Below are 13060 nucleotides of genomic sequence, written 5' to 3'. Positions count from 1 at the left end.
TTCAGAGGTTTACTCGACTAAAAGCGTGGCATAGTATAATTAATAAGTTAGCTTATAAATTATGGTCTCATTTGGAAAGTTCGTCGGACCATTCGATTCATTTAAATTATCTAACATACGCACATATCTGATAAAATGGTCTGTAGAGTGTGGGACAACAATTTTGTCTCATATTTGGTTCAGCTAATTAAAAACCTTTAAAAACGTGTCAATCGTGGCGCCGTTTGAAATTTTATCTCGTCTTTTCCCATCTCGACAAATATTTTCTAATCAGATTTATTGCTGTATTGCCACATCGGCAAATAAAATAAAACAATGGCTCGCTCAGTAGTTGACATGAACATTGTTGACTGGAATTGTCTTACATACAACTGTGAGAATTTTACGATTTAACACATAAGGAATTATATCATGTTCAATGCAAGTTGAGTCTAGGAAAATTTCTTCGAGACGTATTTGATGGAAGCTGTCCAGACATGTTTTCCAAATGTTGCTAAAAGTTTACTTTAGATTATTTATATCGTAATTTAGATTATTTGTTCCAAATTCCTTAGATATAAATCATTAATAATACACGATAAAACAAACAATGTATTCAGATTTTAAACAGATTATGTTTTTCAGATAAAAATCTACGAATCAAATAATCACATTTATGTACATTCGGGAAACAATAAATATCTATTTATAAATATCAAAGCTAAAAGATAACACTATTTATTCATAAAAATAAAAAACTTTATTTGAAATTAAAATAAAACAGTCCAACTGCAGACTAAAGAGTTGTATTACGTAAGCCCATTGATAAAACATAATGTGCGAACAGTAAATTGAGGTATATATTTACTACTTCACTAAAAATATTTGGCGCCAATTTCGCACCTCGCCATTGAATTTATTGACTACTTAAACACTGAAACAATAGCATTGTACAACGTTCAAGGAGAAACGTGTTTATGCATTTACTTAATAATCAATTAAATATTAAATAACAAAATAAAAATTGGTTTATTGTCATGTGTCATATCTTTGTAATTGATCTAAAACCAAACAAGCCGAAGATACGATACACCTGTTGCACGACTGTTGAACGATTGCGTCTGTTTTATATTATCAACGAGTGCCAATCAAATGTCAAAACATAATCGTATAATATGTTAAATAGATGTTGATGTCGATTCGTGATTATCATATACATTCAATAAAACCCTCTGTCGGCTGCATTTTCGTTGACATCCAATAGCTCTATCACCACCGTAAATCCGTCAATAGAATTGATTAATTAGCTGATTTTCATTTAACGAGATCTGTTTTTTAATCACATAATGAAGCGACAATAGAAATGATGGAATATTTTATCGATTTTGTGTAAAATCATATATATTCAATAAAATCGTTGGACGACTATATTTTCCTTGAGGTCCGTCACCTCCATTAACTGATTTTTATTTAATGAAATCTATTATTCGGCACCTTTTAATCAAACAATTAAAAGATGGGATTCAGGCGATTGGAACGGTGGTTTGATGGTTTGTTTCTTTTGTGAATAATACTCCAAAAACCGGGCCTATAAAGCCTTTTCTGGATATAAGAGGGTACCCTTTATCGCCTGATTGTGATTAAAAGTTAGATTTAGGCCGCTTTAATCAATCCATCTGTGATAATTTTCAACCGTTTCCGATAAACAACAAAATATTGTGCTACCTGTTACTGGGATTGATGGTTCTAATCGATACTTGGAAGAACATACACTCATAAGCTTTTTCTATTCAAATAAATACTCCACTAATTGATTTTATCTAATAAAGTTAGTAATATCAAATTACTGAAATTCCTAAACAATCTCGTAAGTTCATTGTGTGTAAGTTTGTGTAAAGTTGCTGCTTTATCGACATATGCGAAATGTTTCACTTGTAAGTTTATTTATTATTTATGTATTTATAAATATTTTTTTATTTTCTCGTTTTCTGTTGTGCATATCTGTTTAAAACATTTCGGATAAGTTATGAAATACCCCGTATATATACAAATTTCTTTTGCTATATTCACATTTGGATAGAAATTTGTTATCCTAAATAAAGCATAGAAAAAATAAATAATTGGAATTATATGTTTCAAATATAATAAAGTTAAAAATTAATTTAAAGTAACTTAAATTCGAGTTTTATAGTTTGGGAAGCTTTTATTCACTTGAACATCTTTTACGATGGCTTTTCAAGATATTTTATGTTTCCATCTCTAAATACACACACACACACACATTGAGCTTTCTTTTACCATATTCTCATAGACCGCAAAGTGTGAACGCTTCGATATAGACTGCACCGTGGAAGTCAAATTACAAATTTATGTTGACATTTATTGTATAGATTTTAGCTTTCTCCACTTACGGTTCTAAATAACAAATTAATTAACATAGAAAATTGAATGGGCTACCGCGGTATAACCGCGCCGGCCTGACACTCATGTGATTAACTGTTTCTGTTATTAATTCAAGAGTAGTGGCGATCTTTTTTATCCTGATACCCCGTCCGCCGTTCGGATTTCGTTATTGTATAATCGAGAATGTTATTATTCACGACGGACATTCGATACGAGCATCATAAATAACAGGTAAACGTTTCAAAATGGTGGGTGTCTCCCCCCAAATTTCTCTCATATATATTAATCGTGTCGTTGTGTATGAGCGTGTGGATTCCTTCCGAAACGCCCCAACGTTATACACACATTTACGCGAAAGAACCCACTGACCTCCCGGGGTGTCCGTTGCTTCGGGCGCCACGTATCAATCAAAATTTATTCGGGGGGTCGTCCGGGTTGACGACACCACCACATGAAAATCGCCCTTCGACGGCTCGTGTCTACGCCGCACGCAAACGTGTGGACTGACGTTTATCATAAATTTACATCGAAACAAAAACTTGTAAGATTCGGTGTGTTTTTCCATTTTTGTAAATCATGCAAGTCGTGGGTTTGTTCTAAATGTTCAACAATGAAAGGTTTATACGATGTTTGACTCGAGATAAAAAATTATACTGGCAAGATAATGAAATTTATCAAATATCACTTACAAGGAGTTGCTCGGTAGTTGGTTAACTATATTTTATGAGCTGGAAAAGGTATGATTCTTTTATCGTGTCATTTAATGTTGAAAGTTGGAAATGTTTTTTACCGACTTCTGAATATTAGAATTAAATAATAATCTTAATATTTAGTAAAATCTGTTATATAAACATTTTTTAACACTTTGTTTTTATGTATTAAAAACAAACGATTTACCTACTAAAATGACTGATTTGTCGAATCACGGAATAATAACTATAACTATAGTATTTTTTTTTTAATTTCTCATCGTGAAGTCTCAATTAAAAAATGACAATATATATGTATTTTAAAATATCCTCCATGTTTAGAAAAACTTAAAAGCATCTTGTAATTTTCACTACATTATTTTAAATAATAAAAAAAGAATCCACTTACTAATTTTCAAAACTACAATTAACTGAAGTTAGTATCCATTTATTCATTTTAATTTAAATAATAGGTACAGCTTAGGCAGTGTAATAATTCAACATTATAAATAATAAAAAAACTTCTTTTAATGATTATTGTTAATTCCAACAAAGAAAACTTCACAGTTGCATTCAATTAGTTTTTTCGTCGCATTATCATATCTCTGGCCTCATTTATAGCAAATCATTTTGCTTTTGAAACCGTTTCTTGAGTGCGCAATTAAACAAAAGCAAGTGGGTTGAAACAATATCAGCTTACACCTTTTGTGGGAAATAATAATAGTGGAAATACTTTTGCAGAATGTTCGATTATGTGAAGAAAAGACAGATGATAATGGCGCTTTTATCCCTGTCCTGCAAATGTATCGTCGTTTTACAACTTTCACACAATCCAATTAATGCGGTGTCGATCCTTAAAACGTCCGCGCACATTATGTCATCGAGGATCGACTTCCTAGATGGAATAACCGGGGAGAAAATCTTCTAAAATCCAAACGCATAATTTACTATTTATGGGCGAAGATACGAACGTTTACTTTGCGTCGCGTGCATGTCTTAGAAAACGTACATTTGCCCGAACGCTTGTTCGTCGCAGCTTGCACAAACAATGCGATTTTAAAATGAAATGTGCCGTTCCTTTTAAACAACATACGGCCGATTGCGGTGCGAGGAAACAGCTCAGCAAACATCATCAAAATGGCGTTGGTGCCCACCAATTTTTTGCTCGTCAAGAAAAGAAAGTGATCGTTTAAATGCACCACCTTTAATCGTTTCGAAATTCGCAATTAAAACGGTGTCGGAGCTCCGGGTCCCTTTATGGTTTTTGCTCGCCTTTCAGCGGTCCGAGCCAATCTTCCGATAAGGATCTTGTATTTTAGTGACTGGAACTGACGGAGATGGGTGTTATTTAATTAGTTTATATAACTCGGCTTCTCGCTTGTAAAAATGGTCCTTACCGTTTGTGCGAGATAAACTACCTGAATTTTAAACCTGCCTTTAAAATAAACCTGTGAAATATGATTGCTTTTAAAGGGGGGAAATGCCCAGGGAAGTTAACACCTCCACAAAAAAAAAAAAAACAATTCGACCATTCCGTGATTAATGATTATTGCCGATAAGATTAAGGTCGATAGCAAATGGATAATTTTAAGGAGCGATTTGTTAAGGGTGTTGAGTAAAGTGTCGGGCTCTGAACATCCTGCACCGACATTTTGCTGGTGCGTGTGAAATAACTCTTGTGCGCCATATCAAACATTAAAAAGTAAACAGAACACTATTGAACTCATTATCGGGTACGTACTATATAAACTGATGAAGTGGTTATTTGTTCGCTTTAGTTGTGTCCCATTTCACACAAAAAGCGTGGCCGTGCATTCTGGGAATTGACACAAACGCTGCAATCGGGCGTCAACGTTAACGTTCAGGCGAACTATGATGATCTTTTTTCTTTCTTTTCTTTTTGCATTTAGATCTAATATCATATTGTTCACTCTAAGTTTTATTTAAATGTTCATTTATAAAGATAAACAACAGGAGATGGGAATTTAATTTAAATTGATTGAGCACGTATGTCTAGATACAAAGACAAGGATAATTTCATTTTTTCCCTTAAAATTTTCTGATGATGATGAAATTAGAAAAAGCATGAAATTGAGAAAGAGAAAGCAAATAAGCTGTTTGTCATAATTCTTACATTATTGCTCCATCACGTACAAGCAACAAGCACTCACCTTTAAATATTAAATACCTTTTTTTAATCGGTATCAACAGATTTTGGGTCATACAAGTTGGAAACGCTGGATCAATCAAAAATTGTCCAAAATCAACATCAAAAATTGAAATAGTCGTTTTTTCCAGGGACAGTTTTTGCCGCCAAAGAATTTACCTGTTCCTCACAGTTTCAATGAGTTATTTCTTTAGTGGGTGGTCATACGACCATCAACTTGCCGGTTTAAAACACTTTTCTTTCGCGTTTGACTTATTTAAAAATTCAACGTTTTATTTTTAATTGGTCTAATTGGTGAGTTGTGGAAGGGAAACGCGGATATTTTTGGATTCCTTAAAATGATAAAGCTACTCCTCCTTTTGTAGAATGTCCGTGTTCACCGGAGCAAGGTGGTTTTGTTTATGTATCGCCTTCTGAAAGCTCCTATAAATAAACCTTTTGTGTTAGAGTTCCCACTAACAGAAGGTCTATAAAATTTTCGCTGACTAACCCCCGAAATTGAGTTAATAGAGACGCACATCAATTATTTTCATTTTATCGAAATTGACGTTTTAAATTGATGTTTCGGGTTATTAATTCGTATAATGTCGTTGATAACCGTGTTAACAAAAGAACCGTGCTCCGGCTTTATGACACATGGTAAAGATAATGCTATTATATAGCTTAACTTTTCTTTAAGCCGCTTATACGAAGTAAATGGTAATTGTGCTGCCAATCTTTACACCTATACAAATAGGCGGTTCAGCTCAGTTTACTTTGGATTCACAAATTCGGTCAGGCCAAATATGCTCTCTCAGTGTTTCACCCTCGCGCCGGCAGGTAACTAACCATGGGAGGTCAGTTATTGTTCAATCCACTAAAAAGTATATAAATTAAAACTCATTCTGACATTTCCTTATAAACTTTAATAAATAATTCATAATTTAATTAACAGAATAGTATGCGGCTCTGTGCCTCTGGGATTTAAAACAATAAATTTCAACCGAACACCAAACACCGACCACTTCTCCAAATTCATTAGGCCCGATAATTGGAAGACCGAAATTGCTGGCGATTTTAAGATTTAGAGCATGCGGGCAATCCAATTCTATAATTACAGATAAACACCAATGCAATCGTCCCAAATTGATCTCCTGTTGAGCCGCAGTTTACAAGATAACCGAAGACAAAGAGCGGGAAAATGCTTCCAATGGACACAAAAATGTAATGATGACTAGCTCCTTTCAAATTGCATATAATTCATGGTGTTAGGGGAGTTAGAGACAACCCTTTCGCCTTGAGATGACTTACTGTCCTTCAAATTATAATAATTAAACGCGACCACAAGTTTCGGTCGAAAGAACGGTGAAGGCGTCTTCAATAAACAGTCGTAAAACGGGACAGGCCGTGGCTTTCGTACGGAATATATGGCGTACGGGGTACGAAGGAATCGGTCGGTATGGCGCTTAGGTGTATTTGTGACCACCCGGCTGAGAAGCAGGCTTTCATAAAAGGCTTCTCGGAAATCATCGTATTTATGTTCTGTATACACAAGACCGCTATATTTCCAATATGATGTCAAGGTGCTTTGACTTTTCCACTCCGGAGAGCAAGTCGAGAGATCTTGGTTGTTTTAGCGACGCACCAACTGAATCAAGAAACAAATATTTAAGATGGATTTTTTATCTCACACTCACACACACACACACATCCACATAGATTAGTGTAAATAAAGATATTAAATTGCGCATTAAAATATAATAATTGTATATTTCCCCGCACATTATGTTTTTTAAAATCAATATTTGTTTTGTTATGTTGATGTTTCTAAATGTTTTCTTTCTTTTTTTAGAACTAGAAACACGTGTAAACTCTCTATACGGTGAGTAAGTTTTTTATTTATTTGCTAAAAAGACCATTATGATTTTCTTAAGCATTTGTTATCAGCAAATTCGTTATTATGGATCTATACCTGAAAGTTGAATAATGGGTTCCATTATGCCCTGGCAATTTGTAAGACACTGCTTGTAGTCAGTCAAAGGTGATAAATTAGAAGTCATAATTCAGAAGCACGTGTCCATTATCGGTCTGTAATTTAAAATCGCCTTGACAAATCTGATGAAAAATGATTAATTTAACATTAAAACGGCGAAATCATTTCAAAGGGACAAAATACATAATAAATTTGTGAAACAGGAGCGTGTTAGTGTGTAACTGCTTAATCTTTTACTGACAGAATGATTAAACATGCGGGCATGCTCGAATAACAAATGTTAATTAAACGGTCAGTCATTAGCGCAATTGAAAGAATTTCAGCATTCACCTAAAAAAATCGTTCAACTTCTCCTCACGTTTTACCTATGATTTATATGCCGACGAACAATCCCCTGCACAATAAATTATTTTTTACTATACTCCAGACAATAAATTAATACATAAATAAAATCGACTGTAAAAATTCACGTCAAATTTACGACCCGTTCAAATATTTAGTTTTGCTTCGCGGGGTATGAAAATCAATATTTTTATTGCCGGTGGCCGCATCGTCGTCGTAAATTGAATTTTCCTTTGGGGCACGAAAATAAGATGCGTTTGGTGATACGAATCTTCATGAGGACAAAAAAGATACATATATTACTGTTGATATTGGATGTCAGATTTGCACACCGGCAAATGCAATTTTTTATGGTAATTTTTTTAATCGTTCCACTTGTGTATTCAAAAACAACGAAATTTGAATAATTGAGTGATTATCCGCCATAAAATTTACAAAACGATCATTTTTTTACATCCTTATTGTCTTGATTGAATTGTTTATTAAATATTATTTTTGATTTAGATTTTGTTTACCATAAGCTGCCTTTTACCGTTCTTAAGGTTAATAAATTAAGTAACTACTAAAAATAGTAATCCTGATCTCATCTTTATAAAATTCACACCAGAAAATTTACTTTTGCATAATTATGACTAATTTTTGTAGTTAAAATTAATTTATAAGTTGTTAGGAAATATTTAAATTTATTACGATTGCCAACTAAACAAATATTGGAAGCTGATGCTAATAAATCATCAATCACGACTTTATGCATAAAGCCAATAAAGTAATAAAAATACATGGGACCTGTTAATTGTTAGTAACATGTGGATATTCCGAGTGTTTGCTGAAAAACGGTCCTGAAACCGCACTCATGTAAGTGGTAAATTAATCAGGTGACATCAAATAGTTGTGTGTGTGTGTGTGCGTGTGTGTGTGTGAGTGTGAGTGTGCGTTCACAAAATTAACAAAATGTTTATTTATATTGTCCTGTGTTCACTCAACATGAATAAATTATATATGCAAATATAGTTTATGAAAGCATACGATATTTAGCTGATTAGGTAATAAATAAATACCATCGAGATAGTGTTGAAAATGAATAATGTAATCATGTAGATTTGGTACATATGCTTTCTTCTACGCGATGCATCTTCACGATACCGTAAGCGAGTCCGTGAAATTGATATTATCGTAAATTTGTCTGTTTCTTAATTATATGGTTTTGTGTGAGGTTTTCTCTATCGCTTTTACACGAGAAATTCTTCCGCAATGCTTCATCCAACAATATATTTTTTGTGGACGGATTTTGAACATTTAGAAACTAATCACTTGCCAACTACCATAGTTTCGAATCTAAAACTACATTTATTATTTAAGAAAGTGACCACAATTCAAAACCGACTTATTTACATTTCCAAAGTCAAATTCGTATTCGGTGCACTTCCGAAATGGCCGAACAGGTGTTTCCAACCCCCCACGGTGCCGTAAAATTCAGGAAAGGTCGTCCCTACCTGGACTGCGCTTCCGTTTCTTGGAATCAATAAAATGTGCTAAAATAAATAAAAAAAACGCACTGTAAAGATAATGGACCAGTCACCAGTTACACTTTATGATTTTTGAAAGACACGAGTACCAATTACCAGAACCAACGATTCCTCCCTTCTCGCTCATCAGCCAACTGTTGTTCCTTGAACACTTTCCAAGCGACTGGAAGAAAAATGTTAACCATAGAAAACAAGTAATTAATCTTGCAATTCCATTGTTTTGCTTCATATTTTACACATGCCAATGTTGAGGTTGTGAAATAATTCGGAATTCATAGACTAATAATATTTTTCAAATGCGAAATTCCAATTTTTACGAGTGTCGTTATAAAAATGCTCTGATTAGAAGCAACAGTGCTTCAACGGTGGGGTTTACATCAGCTAACTCGTCTGTGTTCACTCGTGCTTTTCCAATAATATTATGTAAGTAGTCTTACATTAAGTTGTGATTAGAGATCAGAAAATAACATTGGTGGCGTGATTCAGTAATGACTAAGGTTAGTAACAATCGGTAACTAAATACTTAGCGATAAAGAACCATTGTGACCAATAGGTATTTAAAATTGGAACCGATTGGTGAATAATCAATTTCAAGTGGGAATTTTTAGCTGATTCCAGAAAGTTACGCAATCAATCCATTTTCCTAGTAAACTTTAGGATCGTTATTAAACTATTGTTCTAGACAATTACATTAGGAATTTGCGATAATAGCAGCTATCGTGTCATTGTTTTAGGAGAAGGTAATTAAGATATTTTCAAAGTCTAACCAAAGGTTGTGTGGCGGCGGGTTGTTCGCACTCCTATTGTTTTTTAATTTCCACTTGGCACAAACGTAATTATTCTTAAAACTCGTAATTTAGTGCTTAAAGCTGGGGTATTAAACGCGGAACGATCGAGAAGTAATATGCCCACAGTAATTTCCGAAGGTTCTTCATCAAAACACCTCTCACTCGGGCCCGGCTCACGTCGTAAGGCAATGTAACGAAATGAGTTCGGTAGGTTGGAGAATCGGAAAAGAAACGAAAAAGAGGCACACAGACACCAGCTCCGCCAATGGTTTGCTATGTACTCGGCAAAGCTTTGGGGAATAAAAAAGCAACACTCTCGCGTTATTCAGGTGCAGTGCAGACTCTGGCTGAGGTGTTCGGTTTTTATTTTTATCAAAGTTAATTCAATTGAAATTGTTAGGAATTTGCGATAAAAATCGGTTTTATTATTGGAAAACAACATTTTTGCACTGCTTGCGTCAATCGATTCGAAATGAATGATTTAAAAATAACCATAAAAAACAATGAAGTGGGATAAACATTATTGTTCATTCAATGAAGTTTAATATAAACAACATTTTTTCGTTGCTAATCATCGAAAGGTAATTGCACATAAAATCGTGCCACCGAAAAAAATCTGAGTTGCTTTAGATACAATATATGGAAAAAGTGGTGACGCAAGAGAACGCCTTGACAAGTTTTCGGCAAAGTGAACGCGTTTTGGGCCACCGTGCGTCTTGGCAATGGCAATAGCAGCATCGGAATGGTTTTCTCCATCGAAATTGTTATTTACATAATGGCCATTACAGATTAATTGATGTGGTTTAAGATGGTGCCGTTGGCGAGCTGAAATTGAAATTTGCATTGAAGTCGATTTATTTAATTAAAAATTTTTGAAGGGACGACACCGGTAATTAAACAGGTAACTTTACTTAAATGGCATGTTTGAACTTTTATTTATGTACCAGCCACACACGTCGACCATTTTTCTGCCTTCCTATTAACTAGTTTTTAATTATTTTTTCTTTTAAATTATTCTTTATCGGTTGTTAATTATCATTCTCAAACTTATGCTGTGGTTAATGTCTTCGTTTTTGTTACAATGACTTTGTAGTGTTTTTTTGCCAATGTATAAATACAGTCAAGTGAAGTAACTAATTTCATTATGACCCATGTAAAAGAGTTAATTATAAAACGTGTTCTTAATGTCTTAATTTGTTCATCTTCTTTGTTACTTCGCTACCGCCTTGTTTATTGTTATTTTACATATGTTTTTCGCCAGTGTCGTACCATTAATTACTTCGAGTCTTTTACAATTTATTTCGTAAACATTTGATTTGATAACATTTTTTCTCTGTGATGATCAAGACCACGAAACGTGTTCTTAAGAAAACCAGTTTCGGTCAGTTTAATTTAACAAACGGAATAGTTATCAATAAATGACGGAATGCGTTTTGTCGAATTGAAAATTGATAGCTCTTAAAAAGTCAACGGCGCTGCAGCCAAGTAATTATAAACAAAACTATAAATAATGTTTATAGAGCCAGGCAAGTTGTAAATTACATCCACGAAATTTCTCCAGTTCACACAATCAACCTACATATTCAATTAATTTCAGTGTCCACTCGTTTGAAGTGTATTTTAAAATTTTGCCACGGTGTGACTCGACTTGGTTAACATATTTCTAATTGAGTATGTCGACTCGTAAGTTAAGGTCAAACGTGTTATCAGGTAATTTTACTAAAGTGTAATTTGTTGTTTGTGATGTATGCACAAAGAATGCTGAATTAACGACGCTGATTGTGTTAGTAATCCAATAAATGTATGATTCTCACACACTCGGGAAAAATAACTTTTGTTTTTTCCAACGAGTTTGAAGAAGAAGAATTGCTAATATTATGGAGGTGACGCAATAGTGATAAATTCTTCCCAATTTATAATATACTGATGATTAATTGAAGGTATTGACAAACTCATTATTTCACTTGCCAAAATTCAACTTTCTAATATATTGTATTCTTTTTCTCAGTCAAAATAAAACGTATTTAATAATTAATAATTATTTAATACGTTTTAATACATGGTTGTGACGTCCGTCTCTACCAAAGACATTTAAATAAAAAAGGCAGACAAACTCATTATTTTACTTGCCAAAAATTCAACTTTCTAATATATTGTAATATTTTCTCAGTCAAAATAAAACGTATTTAATAATTATTAATTGGTTAATAGTTTATACATGGTTGTGATAACTGTCTCTGCCAAAGACATTTAAATAAAGTCTGCAAACGTTACGACCACCAGAAAAAACAATAACAGTATATTAGCTTAAGAACAGTGTAATAATGGCGTTTCTAGCTGGAAGGTGGTAATTTTTCTCGGATTTAATTAACAATCTATCTTGCCGTCGTAAATTTACTGACTCTGTTTGTCAGCCAATTGCGTTAATGAAATAATATCCATTTGCTTCACCGTTCAATATTTTAATTTCGATTCGGTTTTTACACGCAAGTCTAAGGTTTATTTATCATAATTCGAAATTAATTATCCTGTTTTTCTCATAAATTATAATTTTGATATGAATTAAATATTTTTCTAAAAATATTGTAGTTACTGGGAGTTCCAAATATTGCGATTAGACTGATAAGATTGAAATACAATGCTAATTTGACTATTTGAAATTTGTTTTTATTTTTCTATGAAAAGTTAATCTAGATAAAATTTTAATCAGTAAATAAATTCTATTCTAATAATATATTAACAAATCATAAATGAAATTAAGCTAAGTTAATTTAGCTTTTTTTAAACATAATCATTTTTTTTTTTTTTTGACAAAGACAAATTCAATTTATTTGAAATAAAAAATAAGCATATTATTTCTAATTTTTTTAATTTTTTAATTTAAGAGGTAAGGAGCATGTATTATGTAAGTATATAAGTGTCGGTAGAAAGTTAATTGCTTTTATAGAAATTTCAAAAACGGTCAGCACACTTATGTGAGGTTTTTTGTATATGATTTGAAAATATTTGAACTATCAAACTAATTTGGGACACTTTTACATATTGCATACTTTAAAAATAGATTTAAGTTAAAAACGAAGAAATAATGAAAGGAAATTTAAAATTTTCAAATTATAATTATATTAATAATTTAAATATTTAATTATAGTCAAATGAGTGACCAGAAGCAGTTCAATATAATTAAAATCAACACC

The 13060-nt window shown here is 32.9% G+C and overlaps 1 protein-coding gene across 2 annotated transcripts in view; it reads left to right on the top strand.

Annotated features, from left to right (window-relative positions):
- Positions 1-13060, top strand: part of LOC109598685 (uncharacterized) — a 39215-nt gene that overhangs the window by 8938 nt on the left and 17217 nt on the right. Inside the window, exon 2 of one of the 2 annotated variants that reach the window (XM_020014590.2) lies at positions 7070-7099. The exons of the other annotated variant lie outside the window; for it this stretch is intronic. Coding sequence (XP_019870149.2) covers positions 7070-7099 — 30 coding nt within the window. The remainder of the gene's footprint in view (positions 1-7069; positions 7100-13060) is intronic. 2 annotated transcript variants of the gene reach the window in all.

The sequence above is a fragment of the Aethina tumida genome, chromosome 3 (assembly GCF_024364675.1).
Source record: "Aethina tumida isolate Nest 87 chromosome 3, icAetTumi1.1, whole genome shotgun sequence".
Classification (NCBI taxonomy): domain Eukaryota; kingdom Metazoa; phylum Arthropoda; class Insecta; order Coleoptera; family Nitidulidae; genus Aethina; species Aethina tumida.
The sequence above is the reverse complement of the archived record's forward strand: the minus strand, read 5'-3'. Positions and strand labels throughout refer to the sequence as shown.